The sequence below is a fragment of the Eptesicus fuscus genome, chromosome 23 (assembly GCF_027574615.1).
Source record: "Eptesicus fuscus isolate TK198812 chromosome 23, DD_ASM_mEF_20220401, whole genome shotgun sequence".
NCBI classification, from domain to species: Eukaryota; Metazoa; Chordata; class Mammalia; order Chiroptera; family Vespertilionidae; genus Eptesicus; species Eptesicus fuscus.
In genome coordinates, this window is record NC_072495.1 from 22,200,185 (window position 1) to 22,221,296 (window position 21,112).

The 21,112-nt window shown below is 48.3% G+C and overlaps 1 protein-coding gene across 1 annotated transcript in view; it reads left to right on the top strand.

The window, feature by feature from the left end:
- Positions 1-21,112, top strand: part of SGSM1 (small G protein signaling modulator 1) — a 54,843-nt gene that overhangs the window by 27,430 nt on the left and 6,301 nt on the right. Inside the window, exons 7-21 of the mRNA XM_028146832.2 lie at positions 91-236; positions 367-498; positions 2,643-2,767; positions 4,199-4,266; positions 5,316-5,479; positions 5,648-5,780; positions 7,430-7,594; positions 9,493-9,631; positions 12,123-12,187; positions 14,036-14,181; positions 15,118-15,246; positions 15,653-15,835; positions 17,102-17,170; positions 17,763-18,350; positions 19,382-19,506. Coding sequence (XP_028002633.2) covers positions 91-236; positions 367-498; positions 2,643-2,767; positions 4,199-4,266; positions 5,316-5,479; positions 5,648-5,780; positions 7,430-7,594; positions 9,493-9,631; positions 12,123-12,187; positions 14,036-14,181; positions 15,118-15,246; positions 15,653-15,835; positions 17,102-17,170; positions 17,763-18,350; positions 19,382-19,506 — 2,377 coding nt within the window. The remainder of the gene's footprint in view (positions 1-90; positions 237-366; positions 499-2,642; positions 2,768-4,198; positions 4,267-5,315; positions 5,480-5,647; positions 5,781-7,429; positions 7,595-9,492; positions 9,632-12,122; positions 12,188-14,035; positions 14,182-15,117; positions 15,247-15,652; positions 15,836-17,101; positions 17,171-17,762; positions 18,351-19,381; positions 19,507-21,112) is intronic.

The window sequence follows — 21,112 nt, forward strand, 5'->3', positions numbered from 1 at the left end:
AGAGGGATAGTGCAATGGGTGGCCCACCTGGTGGTAGATGGGAGGGCAGACTTTCAGGGGCCAAAGATTACCAGCCTCTCTGCTCTGCAGTGGGGCCCTGTGCCCTGGAATACACCAAGATGAAGACGGCGGATCACTTCTGGACCGACCCCTCTGCTGACGAGCTCGTCCAGAGGCACCGCATCCACAGCTCGCACCTGCGACAGGACTCGCCCACCAAGCGCCCAGCCCTCTGCGTGAGTGGGGTGGGCAGTGAGACCCTGTGGGGGAATCAGGCTGAGTTCCTGACTGGGCATGGGGGCAGGGGATGGAGTGGGCCTTGAAGGTCACTCCAGCCTCATCCTCTACCTCCGCTCACACTGCCAGATCCAGAAGAGGCTTTCGAGTGGCAGCATGGATGACCGCCCATCCCTCTCCGCCCGCGACTACGTGGAGTCCCTGCACCAGAACTCCAGGGCCACCCTGCTGTATGGCAAGAACAACGTTCTCGTTCAGCCGGTGAGAGCTCATCGTGGGCCCAGATCTTCCACTGGGAGTCTGGCTCCATGTTATAGAGGAGTTCCCTTTGGCTCTAGGTTGCTCATTCATTCATTCATCCACCTACTCACCCATCTATTCATTCATCTGCCAGTATTTCCGCTATCCATCATTCATCCGTATGCTACTATTTCCTTCATTCATGCATCCACATGCCAGTATTTCCTTCTATCAAATCCATCCATGCATCCATTCACAGGTCAATATCTCCAGCCAGCCAGCCTTTCACTCCTCTTGCAGTTTCTGTAGCCACCATCCCTCTGTTCCTGCACTTCCACCATTCCTTCATCCATCTTCCTGTATTTATATCCACTCACCCATCCATCCATCCATTTGTCCATTTATTTTCTAGTCCACCTGTCCATCTACCTGTTCACCCAGCCATCTCTTCATTCATTCTCTCATTACTACTCATTCAGTACACTTTTATACGGAACCTGCTAAGTGTTAGATGCTTAGGATATCAAGATAAACATCTTCATAGTTAATATTTATTAAGGACTTCCTATGTGTCGGGCACTGTGCTAAGTGCTTTTATAATTATATCAACTCATTTAAACTTCACAACAACCATTTGAGGCAGGTGCTGTTATCATAGCTGATTACACTGAGGCCCATGAGGGCAGAGTAAGGGACAGAGTTATTATTTAAATTCAGGATGGCTGGTGCCAGAAGTTGCCACTCACCAGTCACCCTCTGTGCCCTGCACTGGGCCAGGCCCCAGGAATAGCGATGAGTAAGGCATATGAAGCCCCTACCCTTTTATGGGATTTCTCCTTTGCTGTCCCCTCCTCGGGAACATTAGGGTCAGTGTAGTGTTTGGGCTCAGCTGCAAGGAAGCAGAGGGACAGCTGTTGGCCACCCAGCTCTGTGGTCACAGTTACAATCACTGGGTGACCCTGAGCAAGTCACTCCTCAGTATCCACATCATAGTGGGTACAGCACCCTATTTCCTGAGACCTAAGAAGCATCAACTTAAGATGCACCATTTTTTAACATAACTATCAGGAAATTAAAAGTGCTATTAAATTATAGACAGTGTTTTCTCTCTACTTCAAACTCTTATTTTATGTGTTTTGCAAGCTCTTTGAGATTTATTTGGGTATAGTTTTAATAAATGCCAGGCCTCATTCCAAGAACTTTTCTCCACATGTGCAGTAACCCCCATGCACAAAACGTAACTGAAATGACAATATGAACAGCTGTGACTGAGTTTACAGGAGATCAGGCAGTGATAACAGCATCCCAGTGGTAAAATGCTGCTGATTATAAGCTGCTGATTATAAGATGCATCCTCGTATTCAGGCACATTGAAATGTGAAAGACAGATGTGCATCTTAGAATGGATGAAAGACTGCAACTGTGCTCCGTGGTGGAGCTGCAGGCTTGGGTGGTTAAATTGAGACGTGTGACCCTGAGCCATACTGGATACATACCAGATGCTCAGTAAATGTTAGTTGTTGGTCTACAAATGTTGTTGAGGTGAATTGGGTGGAGGAGCTGCCACCTCTATGGGTGAGGCTTAGAGACACCCCTCTCCAGTCCCTTCCCCACTTGGGATACAGTATAGCAGGTGAGAAGCTCTACAGGCAGATTGGGAAGCCAGAAGCTCAGGCTGCTGGGTGGGGAGGATGCTGCGGGTATTTGGGGAGGGGCTTCTGGGTAATGTCTGGGGGATCAGACAGAGGTTAGCTGCAATTTTTTTCTCCCTTAAGACTGGCTAGAATGATGGTAGATAAATGTCTTCTGCTTTGAAAAGGTGATGTTGACAGGGACAGAGCTCCTTCTTGGTTCTAAAGAATTCCCAGGTCCATCCTTGCAGCAGGGCCCTGGACCTCAGAAGGGAGGTGTGGGTGTGAAAGTGCTAGGAGCAGGCAGCTCTCACAGCTGGGTCTACTAGTATAATACCCATCCTGGGTGGTTGGCTGCAATAGCTTTGCTTAGTATGGCCACTTAGAAGGAGGTTCAGGGTCGTCCAAATAGCCATGACCTTGGAGGGAATGACCCAACCTCTTGGTTCTGGTTATGTGTCCTTGAGTCAAATGGACCATGTTAACTGTTGACTCTGGCACTACAACCAAGCCTGAGTCCTTCTCTCTCTACAGAGGGATGACATGGAGGCTGTCCCAGGGTACCTGTCCCTGCACCAGACTGCTGACCTCATGACCCTGAAGTGGACACCCAACCAGCTGATGAATGGGTCTGTGGGAGATCTGGACTATGAGAAGAGGTAGGGTGCCAGGTCCCTCCCCTTCCCTTGGCACAAGGAAGTTTGTGCCCTGTCCCTTGTGCCCTGACCCTGCTCCATCTGGTTGTTACAGCCGCTTGGCCCAGCCTCCCTGTGGCAGTGGCCTCAGGGGTAACTCAAGAACTTGGGAGGATCCAGTAACCGACTGGAAGAATCTTAGGGTGTGGGAACTAGGCAGAGCCCTGGCCAAAACACCACCCAGAAATACCTTAACCAAGATTTCATAAGTTTGGCCAAGTCAGTTGGGAGTTCCCAGGCTAAAGTCTACCATTCGAGGAGTCCCCTGTCCCACAGGAATAGGCCGACACTGGCCCCACTCGTGCTCAGTCCTGGCTGAGAGGGAGTGTGGCCTTGGCATAGCATGGCGGTGCATGGGGGGGCGTGGCCTCTCATGCCATTTGTCAACTGCTCCCCACAGCAAGGTCTCCTGTTTCCTGAAGGAGTGCATTCCTCTGGCCCCACCTCCCCTTGTGTTCTGAGGGGAAAAGCTGAAAAAGGGAACCTGAAGTAAATCACAGGGCCCATTAGCCCAGTACTTTTTAAAATGTACCAGTGCCTTGTTGAGCCCTTCAAATAGGCGATTCCATTTAATCCTCACAGCAACACTGTGCAGTGGGCATTATCATCCTCATTTTCAGAGGAGGAAACTGTGGCTCACAGAAGCCTCTAGGTCACACGGCTAGGACCTACCTGTAAAGTCAAGGCTGTTGAATGGCTATTCTGACTCCTGCCGTGGACATAGGGTGGCCTGAAGTTAGGGTCAGCATTAGTCAAGACTCAGGTACCAGTGACAGAAAACCAAACTCAAGCCGACTTAAGCATTTGCACACATGAACTGAAAAACCCCGGGCAGTGGCTTCAGCATGGCTGGATCCAGGGATTCAAGTGAGAAAGACCTGAACATTCTCCATCTCTTGGCTCTGCTTCCCTGACTGTTGACTCCAGTTTTCTTGCCATAGCCTCACATCTCCAGACTTCTAGCATCCTGACCACTACTTTTCTAGCATAAAGGAGCATCTGTTTCCCAGTAATTCTAATATAAATTTGACAATTGAATCTCATTGGTTCTGCTTGTGTCATGGGGTCATCCCTGAACCAATCAATCACTGTGGCCAAAACAGTAGAATATGCTGATTGATCAAGCCTCAGTCAGGTGGCCATTCTGGAGTTCTGGGGTGGAGGGTGGGTGAGGTCAGCTTCAGCCACATGGAGTGGGGGCAAGGGAGGAGGGGGTCCTTAGAAAATTGGGACCAAAGAAGAGGAGAGAGTCTGATAGATACAGATGTTAGGGTCAGGTGGGTCCTGGTGAGAAGGGTGGAGGAACCCATGGGTGTGGTCTTCTGGCCTCCTGGGCCCTCCCCCACGATGATGTGGACAGACATCCTGCAGCTCTAACCTTCCCTCACCTTCCAGCGTCTATTGGGACTATGCCATGACCATCCGCCTGGAGGAGATCGTCTACCTGCACTGCCACCAACAAGGTAGGGACTGCCTGCCCCCTTCCACTCCCATCCTGCTTATTGCCTATGCAACCTCAGGCAAGTGACTTCACCTCTCTGAGCCTCAGTTTCCCCTCAGTGGGAATCATACCAGGACCTACTCATGGGGTTATTGTGAGGATCAAGTGGCATATGTTAAGGTCTCAGCATCAAACCCATGATGTTAGTTGCTAATACTGAGCAATTATGATGTGCCAAGCATGGCTCTGAGTATTTACATTCCTATTACTTAGTCATCACAACAATCTAGTGGTAGGGGATCCGTCACTGCCAGTTCACAGGTGAGGAAGCAGCATGGCACAAAGACATGCAGCTTGTAAGCTCCAGAGCCTGGACCTGAACCCAGGTCTTTGTCACTCCAAAGTCAGTGCTCAGCCGATCTGGGATTAATAACTAGCGTTCCCCTTTAAAGCTCAAAGAAGGTATATTCATAATCAGAGAGTCATCCTGCTTTGGAAAGCAAGGGACCTGTGGCCAACCAAGGTGCAAAACATGTAAGCTTATTTAATGAGATAGAACTGGGTTCCAGTCCACACCCTGCCATTTACTAGCTGTGTGACCCTTGGCAAGTTATATAACCTCTCTGAGCCTCGGTTTTATCATTTGTAAACTAGACAGTAATAGATATTTTGAGTACTCAGTAAGATGGTACCTTTAATGTGATGTGCTGATGTACAGTAAGTGCTCAATCCATGCTACTGACAGTTACTACTGTGCTGAGAATGCCTCCGTACAAAAATAGATCAGGTAGTTTTGTAGAAGGTGCTTGAGGGGCATGGGTGTTTGGAGGCAGCCTTTCCCTTTGGTGGGGGGCTGTAGGACATGTTCTTCTTCAGTGAACAATGATCATAGGTGGGATGAGAGGGACTTGGGGGAGGTGAAACTGCCCCTGACCTTCTGTCCAGGCCTGTCCCAGAGCCTCAGAGCAGGTCCATGTGTCTGGGCCTGGGGGTACGTGTTGGCCGGGAGGGCCCGTCGCCATGCCTCTTAGTGACTTTCTGCTGGGTCTTCTCTGGTCGGTCACATGGCAGTGGACAGCGGCGGGACGGTGGTGCTGGTCAGCCAGGATGGGATCCAGAGGCCACCTTTCCACTTCCCCAAGGGGGGGCATCTCCTGCAGTTCCTCTCCTGCCTGGAGAATGGGCTGCTCCCTCACGGGCAGCTGGACCCACCACTCTGGTCTCAGCGGGGGAAGGTGAGTGATCATGGCTGGGGGTGGGGTCAGCCAGGGTGAATGGTCATTCTTGCCCAGGGGCCCTTATGTGGCTTTTCGGGCTCATGCACACCCCATCAAGACCCTCATGCCATGCAGTTGGGGGACAGGTGTGTTCCAGGGACTGTGCATTGGGACATGTTCTTTCAGGGCAAAGTATTTCCCAAACTGCGCAAGCGAAGCCCTCAGGGTTCTGCTGAGTCCACAGCTTCAGACAAGGAAGATGACGAGGCCACGGATTACGTGTTCAGGATCATCTACCCCAGCCTGCAGTCCGAGTTCGGTAAGTTGTCCTGTTCCTGGGCCCAGGGAGCCAGCCTTAGCTGATCCTAAAAATGAACTAGGCGTTTGGAAATAGAGGACAAGTTAGGTCTGGATTCTGGGGCTAAGAGGGGACCTGGAATCAGGAAGTTTATACCTTGGTGGCCTTGATTTGCCCCCATATGAGAATAAATAACCACTCTTCTTAGCTAATAAAGATGCCATTGAAAAAAAAAAAAGATGCCATTGGCTGGGAGGTGGCATGGGATAGTGGCAGTGACATGGACTCTGGAATTCACGTTGAACTTGGGCAAGTCGTTTTAACCCCCTGTGCCTCAGTTTCATCGTCTGTAAAATGGGGATGTCTACAGCACATATTTCATAGGGCTTTGGGGGGATTAAATGAGATAAGTCACTTGACACAGAGAGAACACTCAAATGTTAGCGCTATTGTGTTATTATACTTCACATATTGTTGTAAGGATTTAATGAGATAATGAGGTGATCAATGTAAAGCCCTTAGAATAAGGCCTTGCACATAGTAGGCACTCAATAAAATGATAGTCAAAGCAGCAGAAGGGAAGCAAAGTGCTTGGCCCTAGCACAGGAGGTGATCTGCCTGCTGACTGTCGTGAGACAGATGCTTAGTGAATGGAGATTGTTGCTATTAAGATGATCATTACCATGAACTGTTGTTAGGATTAAGTGAATTACTATTTGAAAAGTTCTTAGAAGGAGGCCTGGCATTTGTTAAGCACTGTATGGACGTCTGTTAAACAAGTCAGTATTAAGTTATGCATCCTTTCTGTTATTTAACCCTCTGTGGCCCCATTGATCCAATCAGATGGATAATGGCTTGAAGCCTCCCTTTGCTTAAGTGACCTTGGCTGCGCAGTGAGAGGCTCTTTTGAAAGCAGATGTCCTTCCCAGCAAGGTTGAACTAACCATGCCCGGCCACTTAGTGCTCCATCTCTCATCCATCGCTGAGTTGGATTGGGGTGTGAGGCAGGCTTGGCAGTAAGGTCCTACAGGGCTTGGGTTAGTGTGTTTTCATCCATATATTCCTTCATGAAGAGCCACAGAGTGTCCTGAAGTGGCTGTCTATGCACACAGCCCCACCAGAGAGCTGATTCATTAGCCAAGACCAGATGCCCTGTGGCCACCTTCCCAGAAAACGCTCTCCACAGGGGCTCATCCTCCAACAGGCTCTTGCCAGAGCCAGGCTGGATTCCCTTATGTGGGGGATATCTATGTGAGCTTCTTGTGGCTGCATGTGCCACCAGGACAGACGCTAGGATTCCAGACACTAGGATGCAACAATTCGTTGTGATGGGGACTGTCCTGTACACTGAAAGATGTTGAGCAGCATCCCTGGTCTCCACCTACTAGACGCCAAGTGCCACATCCATCCCCTGCCCACCAAGTGTGGCAACCAGAATGTCTCCAGTCATTGCCAAGAAACTGGAGGCAGAATTGTCTCAGGCTGAGAACTGCTGGTTCAGAGAAAAGCTCACATCACTGCATTCAGCTCTGCTGCTGTGTGTGGGGCGGTGGGGGTTGGGGTGCAGGGGGAAGGTTCAAGTCCCGAAGAACTGGTTCTTCTGGTCGGTTCAGTGTTCTGCCCACCTCAGACTTTCCATTTCACCGGTGCTTTTTGTTTTGTGTCTCAAGTTGTTCCCGACCCCTTGGGCAGCACATCCTCAGTCTCCGTGGGCCCTGCCTGGACGGTGGTTCCTGTGGGCCGGTCCATGCTGGTGGTGGCCAGGGGCAGTCGGTTGGCCCAAACCAGATGGGACACCGCCCTTCCCATACCAGGCTTGAAGCAGCAGCCCCCCAGTAATGTCTGGGTCCCCCCATCCCTGGGACTGGGTGCCAGCCACCTCTGCCATGTTGTCATTTGAGTCTTGGTCCTAGTGGAGATGGAGGTGAAAGACAAATAAGTACCCTTATGCTGTCCAGTTGGTACCCTGTGTGATGCAGCTTGGAGTGTTGTGGGTTCAGGAGGGAAGGGATCCATTGGTGATGTCTACAGGGTGGGAGGGGCTGGGGGCAGAGGCATGCCTGCCACACCTGGGCACAACTGATCAATGCTTCCCTGAGATTGGCTAAAAACTGGGGCTGTTTTTCTAGAACATTTTACAGGGGCTTGCTGGTCATTTTTGGCCAGCTTATTGGTGCGTTTGCTTGGGAAGGTTTAGTGTAACAAGACACTTTTGGTGGCCCCAAAACCTCATTCTGGAGGCAGCTTTCTCCTATGTCATTGGGTAGGAGCTGACCTTGTCAGCCACTGAGCTCTGATGACAAGTGGGGCTGAAGCCACAACTCCCCTCCCCTTGGAGCCCGAGGGAAGAGGCCAGGTATTACCACTCATCCTTGAGGAATCATGGTACAAAGGTAAATATGCATCCCTCTTAATTCCCTAGAGCAGGGCTTGGCAAACATGGCCTGCAGGCCAAATCCAGCCACATTCTGTACTGCCCATGAGCTGAGAATGGTCTTTACATTTTTTGAATAACTGAAAAAAATCAAAAGCAGAATAATATTTTGTGACAGGTGATAAGGATGTGAAAGTCACATTTCAGTGTTCATAAAGTTTTATTAGAACACACCCATGCTCATTTGTTTACATTTTACTTATGGCTCCTTTTCTACTACAACAGCAGAGTTGAGTGGCTACAAAGCAACCAAGTGGCTCACAAATCCAAAACTATTTTCTACCTGGATCTTTACAGAAAATATTTTTTGAGCCCTGTCCTAGAGAAAATAATTTTTGCACCTGTCTCGAACCGCTAAGAGGCCAAGAAGTTAAGTATAGAAATTGTGATGTATATGTCACCAGTATGTTTGTTCTGCAGCATCACAGATCCTGCGATGTTCTTGGAGCTGGGAAAGAAAACAGTGAGGGAAACTTAAGGGCCATATCCGGGGAGCAGTTGATTATGAATCACCAATGTCCAGGAGTTAGGAGATCAGTCGTGCTTTCTTGGTTTTCAAATGTGGCTGCTATAGCAGAATTGTTTTTGAAATATAGACTCAAGGGATGTATGACCAGGAGGTTTTAATTGGCTAGGTCAGGGGTGGGATACAGGCTTATGGCTTTTTAATAAGCTCCCTGCCCCCATGTGATTCTGGGGGTGGCCAGCCTGCTTGAGACCCATTGGAGCAGCTGGATCAGGACCACGGACAGCACAGGTGCCCTCTTCCTTGTCAGTGGGAGGCTACACTGGGTTCTCGCCCTTGTGTGCCCTGCCTCACCAGATGAGTCAGGCTCCGTCTGTCTCACCACCAGAGACTCTCTCACCAGAGAGTCTGTCTCTGAGTACTGGAGACCATCTGCTTTCCCCAGAAGCCCCCAGCAGGTCCCTTTCCTTTCATGCCAGCCTCCTGTGAGGACAGCTGAATGACAACATGGTGTGAGGCTTGGCCTCCTACTCTGGGATTGGGCCTGTTTTCTTGGCTCTGGTCTCTCTCTGGGTTCTCTTCCACACTCTACTGTCATCAGCTCTGCCCATTTGCTGGGGGCCCCAAATTTTGGTGATGGCTTTCACTGGATCAGGCGGGCTCAAGAACTTGGGTCAGACAACGATTGTGGTCGCTATTTCCTACTGTGACATTAAAGGGCTTTTCCTATCCCTGTACTGGCCTAGGAGTGATCTGCTTCTTTTGGGGTGAGGCTTCTGTAACCCCCATATGCTCAATCAGGGCTCTTCTTCTACCCCTTCTACTCCCCACAGTGCCCCAGGACCTGATGGATGTCTCCATGAGCAACCTGCCATCCCTGTGGCAACCCAGTACCCACAAATCCTCTTGCTCATCCTGTTCACAGAGTGGCTCAGGTGATGGTGGCTCAACCAATGGCTGCAAACATGAGAGGTATGAGGGGCTTGAGCTGTGGATGGAGGGAATTGGGAGGATTTACCAAAGATTTAGAATTACTTGCCTTGCACTGACTTCAGAGGCTCTGGAATCATCCAGATCTAAGTTAAATTCTAGCCTTGTGAAGTCCTAGCTGTTGGAGCTTCCTTACATGGAAAAAGAAGGTATGTCGCAGTAGCAAACAGCCCTAAAACCTCAGTGGCTATTACAACAAAGATGTATTTGTCATGCATGCTATGTGTCTATTATGGATCAGTTGGAGACTGCTTTCTGCACATCAAAGGCCCTGCTGATGGAGCCAACACCATCTTGAATATTGCCAATCACAGTGACCTAGGGAAATGAATTGGAGGGACTCGAAGCAGCATTTAACCCTTTGCACTCGCTTGCTTTTTTCTCGATTCCTTTATTCTACTCGGGATTTAATTTTTTAAATACCCCAGATTTTACAAAGCGCGGCAGTAGAATAAAAAACTGGAGTTTCTTTTCATACAAACTTATTTTTTTGGATTTTTTTATATTTCAAATTATTGATACATTCAAAGAGTAATTTTAATCTCGACATCCGAGTGCAAAAGGTTAAATGCTCCAGGTCAAATGAGGCACCTGTCATTTCCACTCACACCTCATGGCCATGTCTACAAGGAGCCAGGAAGTGAAGTCCCCCCATGCACTTCCAGGCAGAAACCAGAAATATTATTAAATGACAACCACACGTGCCTAAATGGGACACTAATGCTTACTTTATGTAGCTATTATAAGGACAAATCAAATAATGGTTTGAAGTGGCCAACATGTGGTACATGGTAATGCTCAATAAATTACACGCTATTTTACTGTATAAAGTTAAATCCCAAGATCAACTCTTTCTTTGCACATAGAACTGTGGTCTCTTTGGAAGAAGGACTCAGCCCATTCATGAGAATGGTCTTGTTTCCTACTGGCCTGGCCTGCAGGAGTGGAATCCTTTTTTCCCTTCTGGGCCTCTGTCCCCATGGGTGGTCAGTCTTCAGCTGTAGGAACATCAAGGGCCGGGGTCTGGATTCAGATTTTTTAAGTCTTCTAAGCCCTGGGGACCAGAAACCTTATCACCTGAGCAGATTCTCAGTCTCTCATCCAGGACCTGCTGATGCAGAATCTGCATTTAACAAGATCCCAAGACCATGTGTACTTTTAAGTTTGAGAAGCACTGATATAACCAAGAGACTAATAAGTTAATGTGCGTCAGAATCCCCTGGGGGAGGAAGTAAAACCTACTGATGCCTAGACTACTTCCTGGAGGTCCTGACTGAGTAGGTCTATATGGGGCCCAGGAATCCACGTGGTGGAGAAATTCCAAGTGATTATGGGCTGGTGGTCCATGGACAACTGAAAAGTGCGGTTCTAACTTAGTACCCCCTTTCATTGTATCTGTTTACACACTTCTAGTGACAGGGAGCTCACCACCTTGCAGGTAGCTAAGTACACTGTGGGACAGCTGTCAGTGAGATGCTCTTCTCATGTAATCTGAGCAAGCCTGAGTCTTGCCAGCCTGAGGCCACAAAGAGGGTGACTTTAAAGTTTCATGCCTCCAGGTGTACCTGGAGGACTTCGGCCTGCTTTCTACTCAGTGTCCCTGGGTTTTCCTGGGTGTCCCTTGGGATGATTTTCCTCTACTCTGTTTTTTGCAAGAAGGTATAACACTCTCTCCAGCAGCCCTTGTTTTCTCCAACGATGCTGGGGCCTTATTCCTCTCTCCTCTTTCAGCCAAAAAAGCCCCCCAGAATTCCCATGCAAGGAGAATCTATGCAGCATCACCTACCTTGCAATCAGCTAGACTCTGAGTCCCAGTTTGGCTCAGTTTGGTTCAGGTGGGTCACTTCAGAAGTCAGAATTCTTTCTGAAAGTGTCAGAAACCCACTTCAAACTGGTTCAAGTAAAAAGGAAAATCTGCTGACAGAATTGGAAAGTCCACAGGTGCAGTGGCTTCAGGTATGGCTGGATCCAGATGCTCATAACAGGAATCTCTGTTTTTTCTTTGGCTCTTGCTTCTGTTTGCCACTATGATGGTTTCATGCTTAGGCAGGCCCTTCTATGCAGTAGCAAAAATGGATCCCAGCTGCCACTGCCCCATATCCCATTGGCTTTGGAACTTAATCAGGGAAAAGAGTGTCTGTTTCCCAGTTATCCCAACAAAAGTCCCAGGGCTGATTCTCATTGGCCCAGGTTGGATTACATCACCATCTCTGGCCCAATCACTGTGATTCCAATGTGAGTCATGCACTGGGCAGAATCAGCTCTACCCAAACCATAGGGACAGAGTTATGGAGTGACTCCCAAGCAGATAGCAGAAGGGGCATTGATGCTGTATGAGGAGAAATAATACCCGCACAGCCCCCTTGACCGGCTGGCTTTAATCTGCTCCTAGAGATAATGAGTTGTCTCCTCTCCAGGAAACCTGGGCTGTGTGTGGGTCTGCTCTAAGTGTCTCCCTTTCCTCCACCGGCAGGGCTCCCCTGAAGCTTCTCTGTGACAACATGAAGTACCAGATCCTTTCCAGAGCCTTCTATGGATGTGCGTATTGACCTTATTTGCCATCGTGATCTCCAGAGAACATTCATTGAGTGCCTGCTACATGCCATCAATATCAGGGGAAGGAGCCTGGCTCTGGAGTTTGAACCCATGCTCCTCTATTTCCTAGATGCCTGGTTTTAGTGAATTGATACTAACTTCTCTGAGCCTCAATTTCTTCATCTATAAATTGGAGATAAATATACTTTGATCCTAAGAGAGGGCAGTGAACAATGGGGTTCCTTGGTGGCAGGGGTTTGGTTTAATTGCCATTGCATTCCTAGTGCCCACCTAGAGTGTTTGTTTTCAAGACTGAATGAGAAGCATGTATAAAGCCCCTGCAGCTAGTGTTGCACATCCATAGATGTGTGCTCCCTTTTCCTGTGGGCAGAAGAGAAAGGTGGTCTGATCCCTTCCCAAGAACTTAAAAATGAAATTCATAATATAAGTACTCTGATTATTTCATTTTAACAGATGAGGAAACTAAGGTACAGAAAGGGGAAAATGACTTGCCCAAGGTCACACAGCTAATAAGCAACAGACTCAAACCCAGGCTTGCCTGACTCAAAGGCTCTGTTCTCCCCCACACACACACACTCTGCTATATCAGTTCTTAGCAGGGTTTAGTTCCCCAGCCTCTCAGCCTAAGTGTGTGTATTTCAGGATTCTAGAAAAATGTTAACACGTGCTGCATGGGCCTGTGAAATAGCAGTGCTGGTCCTATCCCTGAGTGCCTGGAGAGGCTGGGAGAGTGTGAGCTCTCCAAGATCAAGGCTTTTGCCTATTCTGTGCTGACCCATCCCCAGTGCCTAATGCAGGCCCTGGCATGGAGCAGGCATTGGGTGAGTATTTATGGAACCCAAATGGAAGAGCTTCCTGGAGGAAGGGGAGAGGGTTTAAAGGGATCTTGAATGATGTCATCACATGATGTGGCTCATCCCTGATGGCAGCTGAGAGCCCAGGTTCTGGAACTAGGCAGTTTGGGTTCAAATCCCAACTCCACACTTCCTAGCTATGAAATCTGAGCAGGTGATGAAACCAGCCTGTGCTTCCGTTTCTCCATCTATAAGATGGGGATAAGAGTACCTGCTGTGGCGAGAATTAAATGAGTGAAGTTATGTAAGCTCAGGTGGCAGCTCCCTGGCACATAGTATGTGCTGTGTAAGTGTTAGCCATTATATCATCATCATCATCACTGTTGGTAGGGGCGAGTCCTCAGGCTCAGGAAGGTCCAGGGTCCTCTCTGGGAGTTAAGGATGAGATGGTGGGGGAGATCCAGAAGAAAGATATGCAGTCAAAATCAGCAAAAGCCAGTATTTGCTGAGTGCCTCGTGTTCCAGGCATTGTGCCCTCTAGGTGCCCAGGATGGATCGGGTGAAGGTTGGCAGGCATTCTGTTTAGAGTGCAGGGCCATATTTGAAAGCAAACCAGTGCCCTCAGCATCCTCTTGGTTATGGCTCACTGGGACCTTACTTATCCAGCTCCACTTTTTCTCCCACTCTCTTTCCCTCTGTGTGTGGGTTGGAGGCACCCAGAGGCACAGGGAGCCCACCCCTACTCTGCTTCCAGCCTGTGAGTTATATACCTTGGATTCTAGCGGAGATGGTGTCACCCTGACCAAGGTTGAAAAAGGTGATAGGACCTCCCCATAGTCACGGAGCAATTAAGCAGTCAAGACCCCCTCTGACTTCCCCACTCTGAGCCTAAGCTCCTTACCTGGAAAAGGGGGTGATGAGAACTTGTTGGGTCATGAGGGTTCAGGAAGATTATAGGCAACATTTTGGAGACTCTGAGACAAGGCATGGAGGGTTGGATGGTGGGTGATGACCCTTTCTCTGTCTCCCCCCACAGGGCTTGCCTACTGCAGACACCTGTCCACCGTGAGGACCCACCTGTCAGCCCTGGTCAACCACATGATTGTGTCTCCAGACTTGCCCTGTGATGCTGGACAGGGGCTGACGGCCGGGATCTGGGAGCAGTACCTGCAGGACAGCACAGTAAGGCTTGGCCTGGCTCGGCCTGTGGTGGGACTGCAGCGAGTGGGGGGCATCTTGCAATCTAAGGAATAGACCTATTTGCTTGTGGGGACTCAAGGATGTTGTGATATCTTTGGGTTCTGCATACCCAAACTCAAGAGTTCCAAGACCCATAGCCTGCTTCTGCCCATTGGGGTGAGGATCAAGGAGGATGGAAAGTACACATGCTCTCCTGGAAGGAGTAAGAACCCACCAGTGGCTAAGCATTTATTAAGCACCAGCTGTATGCTCAGTCCTGCATGAGGTGCTATGAGTCCCCAGTGAGCAGGAATTCATAATGCGGTCGAATCTACTTAGAATGATGAGAGGTGCTAAGTTAGAGGGAGATAGCTGTTAAAGCCATCCTAGTGTGCCCCAAATCATTAGTGTATGCAGAACCAGCTACTAATGTTCACTGTGGATTAATTTGCTTTAAAACAATTTTCTTAGAGCTTAGTTGAGATGAAAAATTCCCAGATAATATTCCCAAATAAGCACAGTATACAAAATTGATTGAAAATTAAGTAGAAATATAAGTTCATTATACCCTGGCTTTTCCTTTTTTCTTTAATAAAAATGAGTTCACACTAGACATGATCTGCATCTTGTTTTTTTTTCCACTAACAGTACACATTGAACATCATTTTGTGCAGGTTCTCATAGATGCACCTTTCTACTTTCTGTGTGGTGTTCCCGTGTTGGGGTGTACTGTTCTCCCATTGGTGGGCAGTTGAGGGGTTCCCAGGGCTTTGCTCATTCATGTCACATTGTAGTGGGTATTGGGTACATATGGCTTTGCTCATTCATGCCAGGTTTCCTAAGGGCTAGGTCTGAAAAGTAGAACTGGATCACAGAGTCTGCCCCTGGCTTTCTGTTGACCAAACAAACCCTTTGCTCTCCCCTGTCTCCCCACCACAGAGTTACGAGGAGCAGGAGCTGCTGCGCCTCATCTACTACGGGGGCATCCAGCCCGAGATCCGCAAGGCCGTGTGGCCCTTCCTGCTGGGCCACTACCAGTTCGGGATGACAGAAACGGAAAGGAAGGAGGTTGGTTACCCGGAAGGGCATTGGGGTCTTTGGCAACCGATGGAGCCAGGTACTGTGAGGCTGGGGGAGCTCTGGTCCCTTTTGGACCAAGGTGGGGCAGGGAGCTGGGGGGAGCCAGGAAGCTCGAGGCAGCGCTCTCCCATAGAAATACAGCACAAGCCACCGATGTCATTTTTTTTTAATAAACATTTATTTTGAGATAATTATAGATTCACACCCTTCTTTATTACCTTCCTTCTCTCCTTCCTGGCACATAGTAGGTGCTCAGGTAATGTCGGTTGAATGTTATGCCATGAATGTTAGATGGGTGCTTCCAGGGCTCAGGATCCCAGGTCAGAGCCACCTGGTCTTCCCAGTGGTATTGGCTTTCCCCAGCACTTCCGGTGACCTTGCATCTGCCCTGCAGGTGGACGAGCAGATTCATGCCTGCTATGCACAGACCATGTCCGAATGGCTGGGCTGTGAGGCAATTGTGCGGCAGAGGGAGCGGGAGTCCCACGCAGCTGCCCTGGCCAAGTGCTCATCAGGGGCCAGCCTGGATGGTCACCTGCACCGGATGATGCACAGGGACTCCACCATCAGCAACGAGGTAATGGGCGGGTCACCCGAGGGAGTGGAGGGTGGGGTATGAAAGCCAGGATCCTCTCCATCAGGCTGTGGTAGGAATGGTGAGGGCTGGGTATTGGGCCTGTGGACAGACCTCACCCCTAGTTTTTGGGTGGAAGGAGACTTTGTAGTTTGACAGACCTAAGTTTGAACTCTAGACCATTTTCTAGCCCTGGAGCCTCAGGCAAGCACCCATACTTCTGGGCCTCAGTTTCCTCATCTTTCAAAGGGAAATATTCATTTAGAGGGAAGATTTGTGTGCAGCTTAAAGGAGTAGTGTATATAAAGCACCTCCCGCAGTGCTAGACTTTTATTTATTCAACAAATGCTTATTGAGTGCCTACCATGTGCCAGGTACTGTCAGGAATGTTCTGAGATATCAGGAATACTTAAGTGACCAAGTCAGACATATCTGTTCTCACAGAGTCTCCAGTTTAGTGGCCTAAAGCAGGAGCTGAAAAAAAAGGTAATTCTCTTCAATAGTGATGTATCAGCTATCATTTTGCTCCACTAAAACTGCATAACAAGCAATCCTCAAAGGTCAATGGTTTCCAACAACACACATTCCTTTTTTCTCATGAGTCTGTGTGTCAGCCAGGCAGTTCTGAACTCTGAAGGTCAACTAAGGTTTTCTTGACCTTCACAGAGTGCTCTCACCTGCCTGGACTGACTCAGTTACGCTCCATGTCTTATCCTCCAGCTGGTTACCTGGGTATGTTCTCACGGTGAACGCAGATTATAAAGAGAGACATACACAAGCTCTTTTTCAGGCTCTGCCCTGGTGACTTTGCTAACATCCCATTGGCCAAAGCAGGTCACATGGCCAAGCATAGCATCAGAGTAGCAGGAAGGATAAGTTATAGGGCCAAAAGCACAAATACAGAGAGGGAGTAAAAAAAAATCAGGCCATTCATACAAGTTACTCTGAGTCTAAAATGTTAGCCAGAAGTCTCAAGTAGAGAGCAGTGAAAGATGGGGTTTCCTGCTTGCAGGGGTGGGAGGTGGAGGCCCAGGGGCTGGTGGAGTGGCCTCTGAAGAGACTCCTGGGAGCAGACAATGAGACCCCCACCCCTTTCATTTCATAGATAGGAGCCTGAGGCCTTGAGAGGGGACCTCCTGGAGTCAGGAATAGAAATGAAACTAGACTTCTGACTCCCGCCCCAGCAACCCCTCCTGAGCTCAGTGCAGGGGCTCTGAGCCGGGATGCTGCAGCCTCACCCAGGCTCCCTCCTGCCTCTTTTTCTCTCAGTCCTCCCAGAGCTGCAGTTCTGGCCACCAGAACATCCGCCTGCAGAGCGACTCCAGCAGCAGCACACAGGTGACCTTCCCAAGGCCACGTCCCCTACCTGCCTATCACCCTCCCTTCATCCTGGAGCAATAATGGACTTGGATGCCCATCATCTCCGAGTCACTTACGGTTTATTTGTTTTAGCTGTTATACTAGCATTAAAGATTGAGTTTTTAATTATGTAAGTAACATGAATCTATTTTCCCTGTAAGAGAGTTAAAATATTATAGAGAAAGCTAAATTTGGCTGTGACTTTCATCATACAAACTTACGTGCACATAATTTAAGTGCAATATTAGTTAACAATATAAGGAACAGGTTAAACAAGCATATCATATCCATGTAAATTCCTTAGTAATCCCTCCACAGAGTCAACTGCAATGCTTCCTTGTTTCTTTCTGGATTATTCTATGCATTTTCATACACATAAATCACTTTTTTATTCTTCACAAATGGGAGCATGTATTGCACCTTGTTCTGCCTCACTCCTTTTACTGACTGTGTAGTATTCCATCACACGCATGTTCCATATTGGCACCAGTCCCCTGTTGATGAATATTTAGGTTACTCCTGGAAGCAGTGTCCATCCTGGTCCATCTGTCTTTGTGCACCTTGTCTTCAGGTGTTCGAGTCTGTGGACGAAGTGGAGCAGGTGGAGACAGAAGGCAAGTTGGAGGAGAAACAGCCAAAGATCCCCAATGGGAACCTGGTGAATGGCACCTGTTCCCCGGACTCCGGCCATCCTTCCTCCCACAACTTCTCCTCTGGCCTCTCGGAGCACTCGGAGCCCAGCCTGAGCACAGAGGACAGTGTCATGGACGCCCAGCGCAGTGCCTCCCTGGCGCTTCGACCTGGGGACAGCAGCGTGGATGAAGGGCAGAGTAGCGAGGCCACCACTTCCCGGGACGAGGCTCCGCGTGAGCAGCTGGCCGTGCAGGACAGCCTGGAGAGTGACCTCCTCGCCAATGAGAGCATGGACGAGTTCATGTCCATCCCAGGCAGCATGGACGTGGCTCTGCCTGAAAAGGAGGGCCCCCCGATGGAGGGCTGGGGGGGCAGCGAGGTGAAGTGCAGCCGGGTGGACAGTGAGGACAACCTCTCAGAGGAGCCCGAGATGGAGAGTCTCTTCCCAGCCTTGGCTTCTCTGGCCGTGAGCACAGCTGCCAACAACGAGACGTCCCCTGTGTCATCCAGCGGTGTCACCTACTCCGTAAGTGTCTAGAATTCTCCACTCAGTTTCCTACAGCTGCAGTAGGGAGGGAGTGTACCCCAAACCTCAGTTTCCACACAACCCTGGTTCATTGCATTTTCCCTATCACAGAGAGTTTACTATGGAAACCCATTTGGGGGAATGATGATAAAATACTTAAAGAACACAGCCTTAGGGGTCAAACAGTCCTGGGTTTAAGGTGACCAGTTTAGACAGGTCCTTTCATCTTCCTGAGCCACAGTTTTCCTATCTGTCTTCCTGGGTTGTTTTCAAAATTACTGAGTCAGGTCCTCTGGGCCTACCACACCATGAGCACTCGATCAATCAATAGCAGCCTTGACGATGAGCATCTTGACTTACACGCAGGTCCAATATCTTTTAAATCTTTGAGTTTGGCTCTTTGGGGTCCTGCCTTAATGAGGAAAGTCTCACTAGATTCCTTACCTTGAGGGTAGGGGAACCACAACACCATTAAATCCAAGCTTAAACGTTCCCGTGTTGGCACCTCCCCTCAAGCAAAAGCCAGCTTTGGTGTTTTCTTGCCTTTTTGGATTAATTTTGGCCTTCAAATGTTCTTTTTTTTTTTTTTTCTTGCCATATTGAGCCATGTCATCAGGATTTTTGTGTCCAGGCATCAGGTCCAGCGTATTTCCAGAATCGGACTTCTGTTCAGTTCTTCCACTTCTTATCCAGTCTTCAGTGGAGAGGGACATACTTCCAGCTACAGTTAGAACTCTCTTTTAGTTTCTTCCTCTACAAAATGGGAGTAATACATCCATGCACCATAGGATTGTTTTGTGTTATCAAAGAAAAAAATTAAAAGAATATTCCTCATACAGAGTGAAAGAGGATTTCTTAGAAAACCAACAACAAAAACCAAATCAAACCCTCAACTGGCCAGGTAGAGGATGTCCTTAGAGTGTCAACAGGAGAGGGACAGGAGAGGGGAAGGGGAGGGCGAGAATCTCTAAAATTAGCCTCTGAGAGGGGTTGGGGTGTAATTGTTTTCTTCCCTTCCTGTGGGCCGGCAGCCGGAGCTGCTGGACCTGTACACAGTGAACCTGCACCGCATCGAGAAGGACGTGCAGAGATGCGACCGCAACTACTGGTACTTCACGCCCGCCAACCTGGAGAAGCTGCGCAACATCATGTGCAGGTGGCTGGGGCGGGGCAGGGCTGCATCTGTAGGGGATCAGATCGGATGGGGAGGGTAGAATGTGGGCTGCAGAGAGCCCAGCTAGAACTGCAGCCTCTGCCGCTGGCACCATGCCCACCAAATCTTATTCCAGCCCACACTGACAACATAACAGTCATAGTAGTGTTAATAATAGAGGACATTTATTAAGCACGTACTGTATACTAGGCTCTATCCTGAGCCCTTTACTGACATCATCTCACTTAATCCTCACAACAAGCCTCTGAGATAAGTATTATCCCCCTTTATAGGCGAGGAAATGGAGGCTCAGGGGGTACGGCATTGCTCAAAGTCCTCCAGCTGGGCAGTGGCTGAGCGGGAACTCACCCCCACATCTCTGGGGCTCTGGAATCTGTGCTTTATTTTATAAAGCCAAGATCTGGGGCTACTGACTACTTTTCATTAAAAATTATTTCTATTTCTAAAAGTATGGAAGTAACCCATGCTGATTAAAAACCTAAATCAACCAAGGAAATCAGTTCATAGATATAAAGAGAAACTTCTCCCATATCCAGTCATCAATACCACTCACCAGAAGAAGTAAGTTACTGCTAATATGTTAGGGAATATTCCTCTAAAGCTATATATATAACACATAGATAGTATATTATATGATATATAATATAATATCATGTTTTATAGTGTAAAATTTTTTTACCTACATGGAATTATACTATAAACTTTTTCTACAACCGGATTTTTGCACTCAGTAATGCATCCTGGACTTCTTTCCATGCTACTCTAACTTGGTTTGGCAACTATTATGGCCCACAGGCCAGCTCTAGCCCATCACTTGTTTCTGTAAATAAAGCTTTATTAGAACCCAGCCATGCCCATTTGTTTGCATAGTGCTGTGACTGCTTCTGCAGAGTTGAACAGTTGAGAAGATGTGGCCTACAAAGCTGAAAATAATTGTTGTCTAGACCTCTCGGAAAAGGTTTACTAATCCCTGCTCTAGCACATTCTTATTAATAAGCACCACTGCTTAACTATTCTCTATTACTGTCCCCCAAGCAACCAAAATTTAGTCTAGGAAATACAGATATAATGTAACATATTAATGTTACATTAAAATGGAAAAGTACTGGGGGAGAAGGAAGGATAGACTGATTTTTGCTAGGTTATGGCATTGGGAAAAATCATGGAAGACACCATAGAGGTGGTGACAATCGAGATGGACTTGGACAAAATTAGGAAAAACTGAAGAAACCATTTGGCCTACAGGTTAGGAGCACATACGCTGGGCTGAGATTGCCTGGGTTCAAATCCTGCCTCTGTCCTTTATTATTGGGCATATGACTCTGTGTGTGTCACTTATCTCTGCCTGTGTCCATTTGTGAAATGGATAATAGTTCCTTTTTTGTATTATTCTGAAAATTAAATGATGCAATATATGTATAGTAGGCTGAGTAAACAGTATGATCAGTAAATATTCGCTACTTTTAAGTGGCAGATGGGAATTCAAGACAGGGAACTGTAAAAGCTCAGGGGCATGAGCATGTGCTTTATTTGTACAAGTTAAATACTTCCTTGTGGCCAGAGAGGAAGAAGTACTGGGAAGTGATGG